General features: G+C 50.8%; 1 protein-coding gene across 1 annotated transcript in view; it reads right to left on the reverse strand.

The window, feature by feature from the left end:
• MTOR (mechanistic target of rapamycin kinase) overlaps window positions 1-19,049 on the reverse strand; it is a 128,970-nt gene that overhangs the window by 27,791 nt on the left and 82,130 nt on the right. Inside the window, exons 29-34 of the mRNA XM_044237143.1 lie at window positions 14,763-14,838; window positions 11,721-11,860; window positions 5,306-5,406; window positions 3,400-3,515; window positions 2,119-2,196; window positions 1,803-1,910 (exon numbers count right to left, since the gene is read on the reverse strand). Of these exons, the coding sequence (XP_044093078.1) occupies window positions 1,803-1,910; window positions 2,119-2,196; window positions 3,400-3,515; window positions 5,306-5,406; window positions 11,721-11,860; window positions 14,763-14,838 (619 nt within the window). The remainder of the gene's footprint in view (window positions 1-1,802; window positions 1,911-2,118; window positions 2,197-3,399; window positions 3,516-5,305; window positions 5,407-11,720; window positions 11,861-14,762; window positions 14,839-19,049) is intronic.

Consider the following 19,049-nt stretch of genomic DNA (forward strand, 5'->3'; position numbering starts at 1 on the left):
GTTCGTACCACAAACTTAATGCTTTATTTTCAGGTCTTGGACCATATCTTTCCATCCCATTAAGTGTGACAACAGCGATTAGGAAAGTTATGAAAACAGGAAAAAGTACATTGAGTGACTGTTTTGGGATCTTCTCACCATCTGCTAGTTTCTTCCAGATGCTGAAATAATCCGGCTCCTTGTAAGCCAAAAAGGATCTTGTTGTCTCAAGGTGGGAAAGTCACAAAGGCCTGAGATGCCGACAGTGTCTTGGAGATGGTGAAGTTAAACACGGGTTTCCCTTCCCCAAGACGTGTTTATTCCACTCCCCTCTGGGCCTCTATTTGGATAAAGCCTCCCTTGTTAGAATGGCAGAAGACTCATCAGATCTCTGATTTGGAAACTCTTCAACCCATTACGGGCACTTAAAAAAAAGGTGGTGTGTGTGTGTGTGTGTACAAGTCAGGTGGGAAATGCTTGCTTTGTGGAATTCTTTTCTGGTGTCCAACTGACAATTTTCCATCAAAACATTCACTGGGCATTTCATAATTGCTAATAAAATATATGAAAGAACTGCATGTGTTTACTTCAGAGCACAAACGACTACATTCATACACGCCCCTCTGCCCACTGATCTTTCCTTGCCAGTGGAATGTGCCCTGAGCTTCCCAGACAGGAACGCAGCCTGCAGTGAAAAGGTCTTGTCACAGCCTACCGAGGGGCCTGGAACCACAGACCCTGACTGGCCCGGAGACAGAATTTGGAAGTAGGTGTGGATGGGCCAAGAGGAACAGTGTAAAACCAAGGACACTGATTATGATGCACAGACGACAAGCGGCTTCGGGAGCAGCGAGGGCTTTCTCTCCTTTGCAAATGAACTTGCCCTCCTAGCAACTCAAGGAATGGGAGAACTGTCCTTTCCAAGAACACTTAAGACTGCTGACTCCCAGACCTGGAACTGACCGCGCCTCATGCTCAAATGATCAGAATGTACAAGGAAAACACTGATGGAGGACTTGGAGAAGTTTCTCCGTGAGGGAAACTTCGGCTGAAGAGAGACTGTGCATGTCTGTGATGGGAGGGACTGTAAACGGCAGGGGTTAGTCGGCTGAAACATTAGGCAACCCCGTTTGAGAAGCCGATGCAGGCGGCCAAAAAGTGCATTTGGAACAGTGGTTCTGTGTCGGCCACAAACTGGGAGCATCTGGGGCAGCTTAAGAGATAGAACCTGGGTCTATCCCCAGAAATTCTGTTTTTTGGTTTTTTTTTTTTTTTTTAAAGATTTTATTTATTTATTTGACAGAGAGAAATCACAAGTAGACGGAGAGGCAGGCAGAGAGAGAGAGAGAAAGGGAAGCAGGCTCCCTGCTGAGCAGAGAGCCCGACGCGGGACTCGATCCCAGGACCCTAAGATCATGACCTGAGCCGAAGGCAGCGGCTTAACCCACTGAGCCACCCAGGCGCCCCCAGAAATTCTGTTTTATTTGGTCTGGGAAGTGGCCTATGGATCCAGATTTTAAAAATCCAGGCAGGTCATCCTATCGGGCAGCTGAAGCCGAGAACCACCGATTCTGAGGTTACGGTTCTCAGCAGGCTGTCTGTAAGCGTCATTTACTGCAGACACTTTCTTGTGTTACTAGAGAAGGGTAAGAGGAGGCCGCAGAACCGGTCACCGGCTCCCAGCGAAGGGCTGAGGCGCACAGCCTCTGAGTGCTTTGCGGCGAACGCCACCCCAGCCTCTGCGGGGAGGCAGGGAGCGTGCGCTGAGCGAGAGTGGGGGCGGGAGGGTGGGCGGGCTACCCCCGGCTTTCTAGCAGCCTTACCTGCAGTCTCTCCCACCAGATCTGGCGGATGATCTCCCGTCGCTCAGGGACAAGCTTGTACTGGATGACCTCCTCCAGCTCGGAGAGCATGTGGCAAGAGACCATGGCCTGATGGAAGCAAATCACATTCCCACTTAATACCGCATGAACAATCCAAAAGCCGGAATTCATTTCAGTCATTCCTTCTGGTGACAGGGTATCTGCTCAGAATACACAGGCATGTTCCCAGCAGCCAGGGAGTCCTCACTCGGCCATGCTGAAAAAAGAACTGGAATGAGCCTCTAAAACGACCCCGTGCAGAACGTTCGACACTCACCCCATATGCCCGACTGTAGCTCTCTCCCGCCATAGCGGTTAACTCGGCATCTAGCAGGTCTCTGGCTTTGTCAATGCACTAGAAGAGAAAAAGAAAACCACAGAACTGAGCTGTGGGCTTGGGGCTTGGGCCGGGGCCGGGGCTGTTTTTTTTTCAGGCTTGCCGGCTAGCGGGAGGTCATTCATTTTACTTAAATTCTAGGAAGTAAGAGGAAGGCACCCCGAAGAAGGGAAGAAGCCTTTTATCAAACTGTAAGGCTAAATAAGAATGTTATCCGATTTCTCGGAAGACACAGAATGTCTAGGAACCTCAAGCTTACCACCCCGAATCCCGGGTAACTAGGGAGGGAACACGTGGGCTTAGAGGCAGAAGCACTGCGTTCTTGGTCTCCAGAGGACAGCTGCGGACCTGCTCTCTTTCATCTTTTCCTCGTGCACATCTGTGAACCTCAACTGGGCACACTCTCACTAGCCCCACGTGGTCATCACCGGCTTCTAAGTGTCTTGTCCTCATGAGGGAACGCCTCCACTCCTGGCACAGGAACCCCCAAACCTGCCATGCCATGGGGGCTTCTGTGCCTGCGACGTGGACGGCCCTGGCCTCAGTTCTGCTCATGCCCGCGGGACTGCGGCGAAGGTCTTGTTTCATCCACTAAACACCCTGCACGTGGAGCTTTTCTTTCTTGAATGTTTGAGATTGGGGACCGTGTCCCCCTCCCTCAGGTGCTCAGGTCACTGACCCCAGTGCCCCATCCCAGACAGTTCAGGGCTTGTCAGGATGTGATTACGTCACTCTTTTATTCTGGAGGCCAGCACGGGAGGCTCACACCCAGTGCCAGCTCTCCCAGAAGCTCATCCCTGTGTGACACTGCTGCAGAGCTAGAAGAGGCCGTGACTGACCCCTGCTGCGGGGGGGTGGTGGGGTTGCCGCTGTCTCCACCCTCCTGGGGTGAGACACATGGTTTCTCTCTACTACGAAGAATGCTAGGAAAGTGATCAAAGCATGCAATGTTGACCCGAGAAGCTCACTCCAGAACAACGTAAATGTTAACTTCCCGAACTCCCCGGTGCTCTCTCAGAGCAGAGAGTGGCCCTGACGGCTGTGCTGGCCGACTTCTGAGAACTCTGCTCTACAGCCTAGGCTCCCGTGAGCTCACGGGGTGGAACAGCAGAGCGGACGCACATCAGCCCCTCTCTGCAGGCACGGCGTGCCTAGGAACTGGCAGTGCACATGTAATTCTCTTTTCTTTGCCAGACGGTCTGAGCACACCTAAGTTTTTACCTGTTGTGCCAAGGAGAAGAGGTCCTGATGCAGCGCCAGCACGGCCCTGTAGAACGCGCCATCGTGGGTGTCCCGAGGGATCATGCAGGTGTACTCCTCCATGCTGTCCCACTGACCTGCACACGTACGTGCACACACACACACACAGAGAAAAGCATCAGCTTGCTGGGCTAAGGCAGCATCTCAAACAGGCCTTGTCTTTGTTACTTGCATTTAGCTTGGGGTTCAAACAAGACAAACTCGTGCCTGATGTAGCAAAACCCTACAGAGACTCTCTACAGGCTACAGGGTTGCGCGAGCCAATTTAACAAACAAAGCCACGTCTGTCTTCCGAACACAGGACTCCAATGCTGCTCCAGGGAGTTCTGTGAACGATGGGAGAAACCGAGTGACAGAAAGCCTCCGAGTCAAGAGGCTTTAATGTAGCACCTCATTAACCCAGAGAACTCTCAGGTTTCCTGAGGTGAGATGGAATGGCTTTCTTCCCTATTAGCAAAGCAGCTCACAGTTCAATGGTATGCTGGAAATTACATTTTCCCTAAACAACTGAAAGTGGCCGTTACCCAGACAGGGAGCAGGATTAGACAAACAGTCTGCCCGTCTCACTCCGGCAGTACCTGCGCCTCAGGGGGGAGGAGGGATTTTAAGAGGCTCTGTCATAAGAGAAAGATGGGCTCGGTGGTCTCTGTGTCGGGGCAGACCGGGGAAATGGCTGCATCCGGGAAGAGATATTCACTTCCCCTGATGGGGCAAGCATGTATCAGATGCCAGCATTTCCAAGGCCATCTGCAGAAAAGACAGCAGCCTCATTAACCGCAAACTGCGGGGCCGCTGATTTTACAAGGCATTTTCCTGCCTTTCACTCCAGACCATCGGCTCATTCATTCTTGATGCCTCTGGGCAAAAGCAAACGGCAAACGATGACTCCTCAGGAAGCAATTTGTTTTTGAAAAATGTTCTGGATCCAGCCCAGAGCTCATGAACGGGAAGGATAGAAGCTCTGTGAGTCAGGAGGGATGGAATGGAGGTAGAAGGTTACGTAACCTTCTTCAGGACTCCACAGGTGAAGCTTTCACTTGGGACAGCCTGTGGATGCTTTCCCCTCCTACTGAGAACATCTCTGGGATGGACAGTAATCCTCTCACAGCTGGGGCCCGGTGTCAGAAACCTACACGTGTCTGTGGGGGCTAAAAGGAAGTCTCTGCCTTAAAATACTCAGGGAGTTGGAGTAAGGTGGGGGAGTGTTGAGTAGGAAGGAGGAGAACGGAAAATCCAATACTGTTAAAATATTTATAACTGTTGGAGAAGGTGAGGGCATGTGGGGATTTGCTATCCTATTCCCTTCACTTTTGTGTTTTAGGAAAGTTCTAGAATAACAGTTAAGAAATAAAAGGGGACAGAAAGTTGTCCTCTCTCTTAATTCCTGCTAGGGATACAGACATGATGGGTGGCGCTCCCGCAGCCATACGGGATCATGACACAGACTCAAAAACGGAGGAGGCCTCACGCAAAGCAGAAAATATGGAGAGAGGCTAATGACAGTGGAACCAGGACACTAGTTTGGAAATTTCTAGTTCTAGATTTTATTTAAATAGAGAAAAAAAAATGAACCAGTAATTTATTTAACAAAAACCAAACAAACCTCACTAAATAATCTCGATTTTGATGCTTGTTCACTGGTTTCCTTGGATTCCCCAGGATGGGTCATTTTTACCTGCATCTAGTAAGTCAGTCATGGTCATCAGGTAGAAGGGACAGGTAGGATAGGGACAGGTGGATACAGATTTCTGGATGCTTTTGTGGACCTGACGTCTCTACCTGGAGCCCCAGTGCCTTCTTTCTCGAATGCGAGCTCCTAGCCTCCCTCTCCCTCCCTTGACCGGGGTGCCCTCAGGGGAGGCCTCACCTAAGCCCCAGGCAGCTGCGGCAGCCATGCGGGCCATCTTGGCTTGGGTCTCATCATTAACCAGGGTCCACTTTTCACAGCACTGCTGGTGGAGCTGCCCCCTGAAGGAGAAGAGTCGTACAGTTGGGTAAAGAGAAGCCACCGCCATAACCTGCTCGTCTTCCTCTCCAGCCCCTTGGCTTATGCTGGCTCTACACAAGGACTGGATGACAGGGGCCCGCCTGGAACTGGGAACCTTTAAATAAAAAAACACTTTTGACTGGGTCCTAAGATACAGGAGAAGTGGTTGTTTCTATGGGACTTTACCAGAGACACGGACTGTGCCTAATTCTACGTGGTCTGAAATGTCCTGAGCATCTGGCCCCTTTCATAAATATTAAATAGCTTCTGTCCTATGCCAAGGAACTGCGGGCTCTTTCCCCCAGCAGGCCTACAGAGAAAGCAATCTGAAGACACACATCTGGACACATTCATTTTGGGTTTAACGCTGGAGGGAGAACGGGCTCTTGAAAGTGTGATACAAGGGGCGCCTGGGAGGCTCAGCGGGTTCAAGCCTCTGTCTTCGGCTCGGGTCATGATCCCAGGGTCTTGGGCTCTCTGCTCAGCAGGGAACCTGCTTCCCTTCCTCTCTCTGCCTGCCTCTCTGTCTACTTGTAATCTCTGTCTGTCAAATAAATAAATAAAATCTTAAAAAAAAAAAAAGTGTGATATGAATGGCTGCAGTCTGAGATGAGACTCAGATGAAATCAGCCAGCATGGAAGGAAGAAGGCTCAGCCATGGTCACACCCAGAAGAGGTCCGGATGCTCACGCTTGGATTCTGCAAAACTACGGTGAGTGTGGGTCAGGACTAGGAAATACTGAGATGTGAATGGCGCTCCACAGACTTCAACACACAGAGCGCGGACGGCCTCTCAGGAAAGATGGCCTGCTGACGGCTGGCGCGGCTGCCTTCCCATGTTCCCCTTCTCAATGCAAGGAAACGAGCCCTTGCCAGTGGGAGAACGGGAGCCTGTTTTCCTGTGAGCTTGGAGACTCAGCTAGGAGGGTCTAATCTTTCCTACTTTCCAAAGGAGATGCTGCAGGACTTTTTTATTTTTATAAATTTTTTTTAAAAAAAATTTTATTTGTTTATTTGACAGCTAGAGAGAGAGCACAAGTAAGCAGAGTAGCAGGGAGATGGGGAGAGAGAGAAGCAAGCTCTCTGCTGAGAGCCTGATGCGGGGCTCGATCCCAGGACCCTGGAATCATGACCCGAGCCGAAGGCAGCCGCTTAACCAACTGAGCCACCCGGGTGCCCCTATTTTTTTTTTTAAAATATTTTATTTATTTGACAGAGAGAGATCAAGTAGGCAGAGAGGCACGGGGAGAGAAAGAGGGGTAAGCAGGCTCCCCAGTAAGTGGAGAGCCCAATGTGGGGCTCGATCCCAAGATCCTGGGATCATGACCTGAGCTGAAGGCAGAGGCTTTAACCACTGAACCACCAGGTGCCCCTATTTTTATAAAATGTTTTAACTTGGTCTTGGCAGTGGAGTCAAGAGAAAAGGTACAAGTTCCAAGTGGTGCAGCTCAGAAGCCGTGGGGCACGGGAGCTGCACCGCACGTGACAAAGACGCCGAAGTCCGCCGGTGCTGAAGGGCTCCAGGCGGAGCTCACGGACAGGCAGCCTGGAGACCGCATCTAGGATGACTGCTCAGGGCAGTGATCCGGCATCGTGGCAAGGGCAGTCACTAACTTCACCGTCTCTCCGGTGCATGCTCATGAGAGTCGGGGATACAACATCCTAGTGCAATACACGGCTCAGATGAAAAAGAGGAAGTGGGCAGCCTTCACGGCCTGTGCACGGCCGCAGCTCCATGATGGGAGCGGGCTGGAAGCCATCCACACCCAGAAACCTTCCACCGCCGGCCCCGTGAGGGCTCACCCAGGCGCAGCGGTTCTCACGCTGCCCATGCATCACAATCCCCTAGAGGCTCCTTCCAATGGACCGCTGGGGGTCACCCCGAGTTTCTGACTCAGGAGGTCTATAGTGGGGTTAAGCACGTACGTGTCTAACAAGTTTCTAGGTGATGCTGCTACCATGGCATGGGGGCCACAGTTTGAGAACCACTGGCTCAGCAGCAGGTTTTTGCTGGGGTCCCTCCTCAATGGAGGGGAGAAAGCCACCTGATCACCAAATGGTCCTTCCAACCCTAGATTTCAAATGTGGTTAGCTGGTGGCGACAGGCAACGCAGCATCCCCTAGTCTTCTGTCAGGACCACCCAGTACTAGGCCACGGGTCTGGGGATTTAGCTTTGCTTTTCATCTAGTGGCAGGGAGAGAGTTCAGTGTGAAACACCACTAACTGTGACCTCAAAAGACAAAACAGAGAGCAGCAGGGGTGCGGTCCCCCAGAAAGGAGACACAGGCACCGCCTTCAGGCCACGGCTGTGGTGAGAGCCGCCAGGCCACAAAGAGGCGGGTTCCTGTCCCATTAGCACTCCTTATGCAGAACAGGAGCGCAGAATATACTAAATCCTAACTCTCAGAGGCAGGGAGAAAACAAAATCAAATCAATAAAAAATATGAGACTATTTGTGGGGCTGACACTAGGCGGTTTTCTGACACCTCTCACCGCACACCAGGGACCACGGGGCAGAAGGCCTGCCCTCCAAGGCTTTGACTCTCCCACCCAGGCCAGTGGCAAAAAGCTCAGAGAGCATTCTTTTGTGTGGAACACCTCCGTGGTTGGCTGCCTATTGTTTTGCCCCTGAGCAATCTGTTCTCCCCGGCCCAGAGACCATGTTACGGAGCAGTGCAGGGAGGGGACATACATTCGCTGTGACAGCACATGTGGCTGTGCGCACCACGGGGCTGGCCTGGCGGTGGGCAGCTAGCTCTTGTAGTTAGCTTCCCAGGGAATGGGGTACGTTCTCAGCTCACTGGTAAGCCCTGATCACTGCAGGTGCCGTCTCTGCTGAGCACTGGCCTCAGTCACGTTCACGATATATACCCGAAGTGAAAGCCATTTACAGATTGCACATTCAAGAGAGCTGACCCATCGCTTCTCGGCCTTTTGGCTAAGATCAAGTGAAGAGAGCTGACCGAACCAACCAGGTTAGGACCCTGCGGACCATCAGGAAAAGAATTCTGCTTCTTTTATCTCTTTTTATAATCTCTTGCAGTCTGCTGCATTTGTAAATCCCCTGGTCAGCATCAGCAGCTGCTTACACTTTACAGGTAATTATGAAACTGGAATGAATCCAGGAGAGCAGAGGTAGAAGGGCTGAGTCCTGCCACGGCAGGAGACCCGGATCACTTGCTCTCGGGACCCTCAGGCAGGCTGTGAGACTTCAGAGTCAACTCCCCTGAGTGTCACAGGGGATTAGACAGAGATACATAGAAAAGTCTCTTCAACACACCCAAGCTATCCCTACTTAACCCATGGAAGGAAGTGCTTGTCTCTAACTCCTAAAGTGAGGGAGGGGCTGGGAGAGGTCTCAAGGAGGAAGCAACAGTACAGATGGGCTCTGAAAGGTGGGGACAGTGTCTAAAGGTAGAAAAAGGAGCAGAGGAGGAGGTGGGCACTTCAGGAAAGTGAATGAACAAATGCAGACAAAAATTCTGTGGGGTTTGGACAAGAGAAGTTGGGCCAGAGTTTGGATTATGAGGTCAAGTTCGCTGAGATACGTATGGGCTGGAGTCACAACACAGAAAGACTCAGATGCCAGACTATCACATTTACCCATAAACCCAAGGGCAGCAGGGAGACACTAAAACATTTTAGGAATTGATTAGAGTTGAATTTTAGGAATGGTTATGCCTTGTTCTTTCATCCTTCTCCTAATAACATGGTTGTACAATAACCAATTTGAAAATGGAAAAAAAACTGTTTTTGAAATAATGTGGTTAATTCTCGGCATACTACTCTTCTGCTTTAGAAGGTACTGTCCAGTTTCGAGGGTGAGGGGAATGTTCTGTATCTGCACTGTCCACGGTGGTAACCGCTAGCCACATGTGGCTACTGAGTACTTGAAATGTGGCTAGTGTGACTTGAATTATTAATTTTATTTAATTTTAAATAGCTACCCTTGGCTAGTGGCTACAGTGCAGTTTTAGGTACCTGCTGTATGTCAAAAAACAAAACCCAAACTCGAAACCTTTGTTGTACAAACTAATGAGGCAGATTGGATAGGCTATGCTTCCTCATGGAGGTGAAGGCGTGTGGAATGCTAATTACAGAAATAAGTAATAGCTCTTGAATCCCCCTCATCATGGTTAAGCCAGACAAGCCAATTTCAAGTAATTTTAGACTATTATCTGTATATATGTGATCCAATGCCTAAGGCTAAAATCATTGACATTAAATTTTCATGCAGTACAATTACATCTTCTATCTTAGGAATACAGTAACAACTTTATATTAAGAAATAAAAATAGCAATTGTTTACCACAGAATATCTATAATTAGGTACAGAAAGAATGTGGAGTGGGAGAGCATTCTTTTTAGAAGACTTCCTTTGATTTTTTTTCAATAATATTCTTTAAACTGTCCAAGGTATCAAATTTCAAAACAAATCTACAGTTGCCTATTTAAATAGCTGAGGTTGACTAATCCAATGGAGCATAACATCGCCCTTCAGAAAATGAGGCAGCACTTGTAGGCTGTGATGTAAAGGTGGCTTACACGTGTTCAGTGAGACAACAAGCTGCAAACGGTGAGTGGAGTTTACCATCATAACGTATACGGGTGCGCAGATGCAGACCGTCGCCGGAAGTCCACATGGGGACCCGGTCGTCTCAGTGGCTGAGGGGCTAGGGGACAAGGAGAAGACTTGACTTTGCACTACTGAATTTTGTGCCACGTGCACATTACCTTTTCTAAAAAATAATGCTTTAAAAATAAAAAGTGGATATAAAAAGGTAGATTTAAAAAAAAAAAAACCAAACCTTCAGGGACGGAGGTCCCGAATGCAGATACAACCGGGAGGGCACAGGTCTATGCAATTCTGCCTCCCCCATCTCCCTCCAATCTGCTCTCCGACTTTGCTCCCAGAACGGTTCTGTGTGTCGCGCAAACCTGCCAGCCACGGACCAGTCAAGTCCTTCGATGGCCTGTCAGTACCCAGCTCCTCACCTGGCCTATAAGCCCCACACCGTCTGGGCCCTGGCTCCCTCTCCTGCCTCACCTTCTACCTTCCCACATCACACCTGACCCGCCAAGCCATACTGACCCTTCCGAACCCTGAACACACTGTGCTCGCTCCTTCTCACTGTACCCGTTCAAGTTAGGGATCACTTCCTCCTGGAAGCCTTCCAAAACCTTCCAAACCTGGATGAGGGCCCCTTCCTATTTCCCACAGTCCCCTGCGCTTCCTGTTTACGACTGTATTCACTCTGCACCACAGCAGCTCAGCTGTCTGGCCACTGAGCTCTGGGAAGGCAGGGGCGGTGTCTGCTTTGTTCCCTGCAGTGTCCTTGGGGCCTGGTGTGGAAATGGGCCATGAATAAGTGCTCAGTAATTACTGGTTGGATGGATAAACAGGGGGACCTTCGGTCTCATGTCTCAGAGACTAAGTCTGGATAATCTCCACATGGGGAGGCGGTGTGGCATTTTAACTACTGAAAACTATAAAATATTTCACCCCCATACTACGGTACTTTGTTTCAACTATTTTAAAAAACTGCACTAGATGCTAGCAAACAGAATAGGGGCCATTTTTCCTTCAAGGTCCCCCCAAAACTCCCCAGACCAAGATGGCGGCAGGTGTTCTCAGCTAAGCATTACTGTTGCTTCTACCTGGGGCACCCCATCCCCATCTCCTTCAGCTGTCCCCCAGCCTTAGCCCTTCCTCCAGGGAGGAACGGTAAGGCCATCCTGCTCCCTCGGTGGCCTTTCAAAGTCATCTGCTCAGACCGCTGTCACTGTACTATCCAGCTTTGATAACTATCTGCAGTGTGCTTGTCTCATGAACCTCACACGATGGAGGAAGCCTTTTTTTTCTGTCTTTAATCTCTGGAGCTTCGTAGAGTGCTGGGCATGTAGTCAGCATCCCATAAAGACGAAGCATCTGAAGAGGGCAGAGATTTGTTCTTGTTTTCCAAAACCATTAGCAAAAGCTAATAGAGAAAAGAGAAAACAGGCTAGAGAGTAAGAACCTGAGGTCCTCACAGTCGTTAGGCAAGAGGCAGACAGAAGGAGCAGGTGCAGACCCTAGTGCCTCACCTGAGCCTGTCTTGTCCTAGAGCATTACAAGTCAAAGTTTAAAAAAAAAACCAAAAAACAAAACAAAAAAAACCCCGAAAACCCCAAACACCCAAGTGGTAGACGATTATCGGGAAAACACCAGGTAAAACAAAAATGAGTGTCTTAGGTGAGAACTGTTCCTGGGGGGAAGCCCTGCAAATCCCAAAGGCCCAGTGAGGCCGCGCTCACCACTCCCCCAGGGCCTCGAGGCAGCGCATGCGGCCCAGCATCAGCTCGGGGTCGTCCTTGTTGGTGTCCATCTTCTTATCGTAGGCCACGAGCGCGTCCTCCCACTCGTGCAGTTTCTCGTACCAGGTAGCCTGGATCTCCTGCCAAGTGAAAAGACAGAGGACTGTTGTGGGCATGGAGAACAAGGTGTGTTTTGCGATCCACAAACCGCCTTTCCTAAGGCGCTGGATGCTTCACCTATCCCCGTGTGTCCCGGCTTTGGTTGAGAAGAATGTCGGACTATCTGGAGGTATGTCTGGTGGTGGCGTGAATGCTGTGGACAGAACAATCCTGGGATGATAATCCGGGCGCAGATGGCAGGCCGTGTCCCCACAGCTCCAGCACGTGGGGACGCGATGACAGGGGACATCATCTGGGACAGCGGGAAGCCCCAACCAGCACTCCTGATGTGGGTGCCAAGGCCTTGATCCACTGCACTGTGGACGGTGGCCACAGGCCCGGGATGGTAGCTGCTTTCCTGAAGGGGCCTGAAAGACCAGGCATATCTGCATAGCTGCTGGAGGAAAATAACCCGCTTTTTAAAAGCTCCTGATTCTCTGGTTTTTAAACTTTCAGGAAATAATGGTTTAAAGCACAATATAACACGACCACTTAAAATTCTTTGGAAAACCTTTCCTCCTTCCATCCAATGTTCCCTCCTGCTCAGCGCTTGGCAGCTTTACCAGCGTCAGGGGCCAAGGGCTGGTTTCCATTCCCCGGGCAGATGGGGTGCCACGCTGAAACGCAGTGCCGGCCACGTGAGGAAGACGGGCTGCAGACTCCGGCTCTCTAAGTGGTCTGGGGACGGGACTCTCTGCCTGCCGCCCACTGACCCCCCACCACCGTCTGTCTTCTGGGCTTCTCCATCACCAGCTTAGTAAGAGGCTATTTCTCTACGAGGCCAGCGTAGTGGCTCTCCAGGGTTTTTTCTAACAGCAAGATGGTTCCGCAGTGGAGTCTGTATGATACAATGCAGGGCCCACGTGAGTTTCCCCCATACCGCCCGCTACTTTCTAAATGGAACTGGTATTTGAATAGGTACTTGTGCTGACAGCTACTGAGCTGAGCTCTCTGAAAGGACCTTTTTCTTCCTGAACTTCTGCAAGGAGGTCACTTCTATTTTTGGTTGTGAACTCGTGCCCAAGTCCCCTCGTCTGTTTTTGGCACAGCCCATCCCCACTGCAGCCCAGCGGCCCTCTCCCCAGTGTCAGTGAATGGTAGAGCTCACCACCCCACCACCCCCACCAACGGGGGCATGTCTGGCTCTCTGTAAGGTCGAACTACCTAAACTGCCTCTTCCAAGCCTATTGAGAAGAACATGAAAGAGAAAATGTAGTGGAGTCGCTGTCTTTTAGAAGAGTCACCATGAAGACAGTGTCCCATGAAAAACGCTTAGACTGAAAATGAACACCAGTCTTCCCATTTGGGATTTCTACCCTGGGCGGGCAAGAGAAAGGGGCTCGTGACTGGCGGATGGCACAGGCTCGGCATGAACGAGCAGAAAGCAAAGGGAGCGGCGTATGGAGCAGGTCAGGCAGGGGGCAGATTTTGAATTGCCATAGATTGCAGAAACTATAAGGTTTAAGCAATGAATCACACAAGCATCTAATGAGATTGCTGTTACATAAATTGTGCTGAGAAAGCACAGGCTCTGCCAAGAAAAGGCAAACCGTTGTCAAGCTTAATTTGCTTCAGCTACCTAAACATAACAGAAAATCCACCCTAGGTTTAGCAATAATCCTGGAGCGGAGGGTCCCCTTTAGAATCTAGAGACGAGGAACTTCCACTAAAGGTTGGTCCTCTGAGCCGCTGGGTAGAAGCTATCCGCTGGCAGATCACCCGAAAGCCAGATGGTCGTGAATCCTTGCTTCTCTGGGCACTGACTGCGGCCCAAGCTCTAGGGACATTGAAGGAGGGGGCATCTTTGTCTGGGGGGCGATGTTAAGTGCCCCCTTAGCTGATCTTCCCTCTACGAATGAGGGTAGTGACAAAGGTGGGTGAGACGTCCCTTCTGCTCTGTCGTCGGGAGAGCTGTCGTCTTGGTCTAGTGACAAATCTGTCCCTGAGACGGCAACATACTCCCTGAAAAATTTCAGTCCAATTTCCTAGCCCCTGTGTGAGGCAAAAACCTGTGAAGCAGCCCTGAATTTCTATACTCTAATACACCGGGCTCTGGATTCTGGCAAATCGGAGTAAGCAGCCTATTCGACTAACAAAAGGTTCCTCATCAAATACACAGATCCAGACTTCTTGATCTTCTGGGAAGTCAATGCCATGTTGATTAAGTCAATGCTTCATATGTGGTTAGGAAGGTACCAAAGCACCCTCCCAGGACCATAGAGGGGAACGGGAACATTTGAATGCTGGTGAGGCCAAGACGGCAGGAGAGAAGCTATGTGAGCAATAATGAGACGGACCAATTCCAACAGCACGGGTAAGTGATAGAATGCTGTTTCATGGAGAACTGGCTATGGTTTCTTCCAAGGCGGGTACGGAGCATTAACTGTGGGCTGGCGGCGAGGCTCGGGGCCACGGACGACACGAAATAACTCAGGCCGGGGTTATACGGACGAGGCCAGACTGCCTGGGTTCAAGTCCTGGCTCAGCCACTGATTCACTATTGGCTCAGGCAAACCTGTGACTCCACTGGGACCACAGGCCCCTTGCCCGTGGAATGGGCTAACCCAGACCAGGGCCGGCGTGAGGACCCAAGGAGACGGCGTACGGAGAGTGCGCAGCCAGGGGCCAGGGGCACACCAGGAGTCTGAAATATACCAGCTACTCCCTATTCGTCAGAGTCTATCCTCGTGATCTGTATTTGGTTTGAATACAGTCCACAGAGCCATGGTCTCCCTCGATACATGAAAGTCAGCAACAGACATCATCGATTGGGAGAAAAAAACACAAAACAAAAAAAGGAAGGAACTCTCTCAGGGTTGCGGCCGAGTGCCTCCCTTGCCACGGCGCTACTTCTTGCTTTCCTAAAAGGAACGAGGCACTTACCAGCTCTCCGAAGTGTTTCATGGCGTACTCCAGCACCCCGGCGGCTGCCTCTGGCTGCTGTAGCTTATTGTTAATGCTGGGGAAACAAAAGGAGAGCTGGTTACTCTCAACGTGTCGGGGGGTGGGAGGCGCAGGGGCCATGGTGGGCGGGCGGCACAGCAGCACGCCGGGGACAGCGCCTTGCAGGTGCACAGGCGGCACTGACTGTGTCTGAGCTCCCCGCAAGTCCGGCCTGGTGACTGCACCGGCAGGATGCTGGCATCTTGATCCCACACTCTTGGTTTTGAGGGGCAGCGTCTGGCAGACAGGAAGGCTCACTGGCTCCCGGGCCCTTTCTCTGAACGGCACAGACTGGTGTCCTCTCGGATACTGTCAGGCAGCATGTCTGGTTTCTAAGAACTAGAATCCCTGGGTCCCCAACAGAACATAACCAGATGAGGTCCCTCTGAACTTGTACCTCTCACTTCCTCTCATCAGCAGCCTTCAGGAATGAGACACAGAAGTGGCGCTGAGGCTGGGTCACCCCCGTTAGTGAGAGCGAACCCCAGGGACCGTGGCCGTGCAACCATCTCGACTGCTCCCCTGCGAGAGCCCATTTCCATCAAAGTCGGATTCTTCCTTAGATGGTCTTCGAGGAGCACCCCCAGCCTCTGCAGTGGGCAGCAAAGGGACCCCACCCAGAGTCCCATGGGACGATGTTTTTCACCAACAACACACTACTCTGCTGTAATCGGTGGGCAGCGCGTGGCCCCTGGGGCCGACTGGGGAAATGTCACCTATCGGGACAACTAGGCAGCAGCAGCAACGGGCTGAGCCTAGAGCTGGTTAACCAGAGAGGCTGCGGAGAGGTCCCGGAAGCTGCACGAGCTCAGACCCTTGTTCCAACAGGAACGAATGTATGAGGGGAAATGGCAACGAAGCCAACTCTTATGTTCAGGAAGGAAATGAGGGATAAACGGGCCTGAGAAAGTCACGGGCCAACAGTGATTTTATCTGTTCCTAAGTGGGGAGCAAACTCTGACAGTCCAGCTTGGGAGTCTAAACTGTTCTATTGAGCAAGGGATCTGGTTTACTGCCCTAAGTACAAACTGTCTACTTGACGAGAATTAATTTTTAAGTGGTTTTGGGAAATTCCAGGATTTGGGTTTAATGTGGTAATATGGCAAGAGACTGCTGGGATAAATATTATTTTTTAAAATTCAAGTTCTACCACATTTATTCCAATAAAACCACGAAGGAACTGCCCATAATCTGTCAAACCAGAGAAGTTCACATTTGTGAAAGTAATAATCTAATGCCTCATGTTTACAAAGCACATTTCAAATAATCCTTCTGACCTATCATTCCATTGACCTCACGCATGTCTGAGAGAGTGCAAAGGTATTACCAGTCTCATTTCACTCCTGGGGAGACTCAGGCCCGAAAGGGCAGCAATTTTCCCCAAGGCCCACCATGCATGGGGAGGGACGTCCCCAGATGATCTGAAGCAGCCTCGTGACTCTCCTTCGGTAAGGTGAGTACGGGTTGGAGCAGCTTTGGCTGCAGAGCCGGAAAGCCTGGGCTTACACTTCCGGAGGCCTGGCTCTGCGACCATAAACAACATACCACACGTAAATACATACAATTATAGAGTCCATACATTCTTTTTGGTTCCAGTGTGGATTACTGGGATGGCCATGGCAGAAATATTAACTGCTCCGATGAGGAGGACAATGTGTTCCTTGCCAAGAGCATAAGATGTTAACTCTAAGAATCAGACAAAAATCCAGGAGTTCCAATAAATGTCTTCCAATCTTGTGTTCTGGAGCAAGAGCTATTTTCAAGAACAAATTACAAACACTGCCGAAGCTTGCCTCACCCCAGACAAAGCAACACAAAACTGGAGACAAGCAAAAGGCTCTCCCCGTTCCACTCTCCCACCCATCATGCATAAAGGAGAGCACCCAACAACAAACGGACCAAAATCAGCAAGTACTGATTAAGAATTTCAGAGGAAAAATACAAGTTTTACCTTAATATTGCTACAGCTTTGATATCCCTCCTCTAAGGACAGACCAACGGAGGTTTGCAAGTTAAAAACAGACATACACACAAAAACAACCCAAACTCATCATATGGCTCCCACTCCTTTAAGGGAAAGTTCGAGTAAGTCACCTGCACGAGGCTTCCCACCTAAATGTGGAGGCTGCAGACGGAGCCCAGTGGGAAGGAAAGAGAGGGGCTGGGTTCCTTGGAGGGAACTTCAGCAAGTACCGGGAAACCTGGAGGTGTGTCACGTGACTCCTGATAAGCTCTGCCCAAGAGTATGGACAATCACAGCAACATTACAACTTTGTCTAAATGCACGGAGACATAGCCATGAGAAAGGAGTGGGGTCAGCCTGAGAGAGGGTCCCTTTCACATAGGAAATCCCTGGCCTCTGAATCAAGGACCTTAAGGGAAGAAGGTACACACCTACAAGTGACTTTCAGAGCAGGGATTTTAAGCTCCCCAGCTGCTGTCTCCATTTGTTCTTTCTTCCTCCCTGTTCCCCTTTATTTTCCTATAAGATTTTCTCCCCAAGCTACATTTCTCTCTTCTTGCCTCCCATGGAGCCTCCCAGGCACGCTACAAGGCTGCTGGAGGGCACGACAGCTTGTGTGAAGTTCCAGAGGTTAGCTGACCAAACTCCTGGTCGTTGGGGACCTCAACTTCTTCTCCTTGCTCCATGACCTCTGGCATTCCCCGGACGGAGGCAACATATTATAATAACAACAGAAAGATACCTGAGTTTACTGAGCACTGACTGCGTGTGCCAGGCACTGGGGTTACTGCTTAGATGTGTAATCTCAACTCAGTAAGCTAGACACTAATATTAACATTCCCATTTTACGTATGAACCAACCGTGGCCCGGGTCACAGGCTCCCATACCATTCAAAAGGATCTTTGGTAATAACTAAAGGTGTGCTGTAGGCGTAGAGGGCCGGCGCCTTCTATCCTTGAATCAGCAGGCCCGCGTGGACGGCTGCGCGGTGCAGGAAAGCGAGCACCAGACGGTGCCTATGAGTGAGCTGACTCTCTCCATATAACTCGCCGTGTGGGAGGAAGCAGCCGTGCCAGGCTTCATCCCTTCATCCCCTCAAGGGATGCTACGGCTGATGCTCCCCTCTACCCCTGAGCTCCCAACTCCTAGCTCTCCTTTCCTCTCAGAAGCTGTTGATAGGCCTTGAAGGCTCCCAACCAAAAGGCCAGCTGGGTGGCCCCAGCGGGCTTTTCCAAGGCAACCTGTTGGACGCTACCAGGCTCACGGACAGAGCCTGGGCTGCAAAGCGTGGGGTAAATAAGCATCTGTCGGAAACTCAGTAGCTAAGTGCCCAGTCTCCTGCCTGCTTGGGTGACATGCGCCTGTCCTCTGAAATAGTCCCTTTCAGACTCAGACGCGGTTTTATGAGACTGAAGAGAGAGACTGTATGTCTGGCTCGTGGGAAGACATCACCTTTGCTCAAGCCCCCTTAACGAGGAGCTCTTGTTTTATGGGGCCGCTGGGAGCTTTCTATAGTCCATTCTCTAAACGCTCCCCTGCGCACCCCTCCGTGTCCCCCGATTACTGCTGCAGGCTTAAGTAGGGCGAGCCGGGCCAAGCAGCAGACCCCGCTGACATCAGTCCAGGTAAAAAGATCTCACAACCAACAAGATGACGGAGCTGAAGGTTAGGTGGCAACGTGCCCTTGAGAACAGCCTGGAATGACAGGGCGACAGATTTCCCGTCTACCCCTGACGAGCGCTGAGGCCCCAGAGGGAAAGCGATCTCTGTGAGCTGGTGGCTGCCGAAGCCCACGGCCGTCCCCATGCGCCATGGGGGTCTCTCTGCATCCCGCTCTGTCTTCCAGGGGGAGCAGCCAAGGGAGAACTTAATGGTCACAAAATCCACAGAGCCACCAGAAATTGCCGATCCATGTAGTAAATGCCAACACCACCGCCGAACCTGGCGTAAGAGACCGTGAAGAGACAGACAAACACTGGGCAAGGGCAGCAAGCGGGGAGGAGGCCATCAGAGCCTTTTCACTCATTGCCCACCTCCCCTTCTCTACCCCAAGATTTAATTTTTATTAAGGGAAGCTGAGTTAAGAACTAGAATCTGGGGAAATTCCTGGCAATGGAGGGAAACGTATTCTAGAGTCGAGCTGAATTAATGACTAAGGACGAGTGCCTTCCCTGGCACACATGTGACACCATGTGCCTTTTCTCCCCACGTCCGAAAATTCCTCCGCAGAAGCACGGAAAGCACAAGGGCGGCAAAGCGACTC

The sequence above is a fragment of the Neovison vison genome, chromosome 2 (assembly GCF_020171115.1).
Source record: "Neovison vison isolate M4711 chromosome 2, ASM_NN_V1, whole genome shotgun sequence".
NCBI classification, from domain to species: Eukaryota; Metazoa; Chordata; class Mammalia; order Carnivora; family Mustelidae; genus Neogale; species Neogale vison.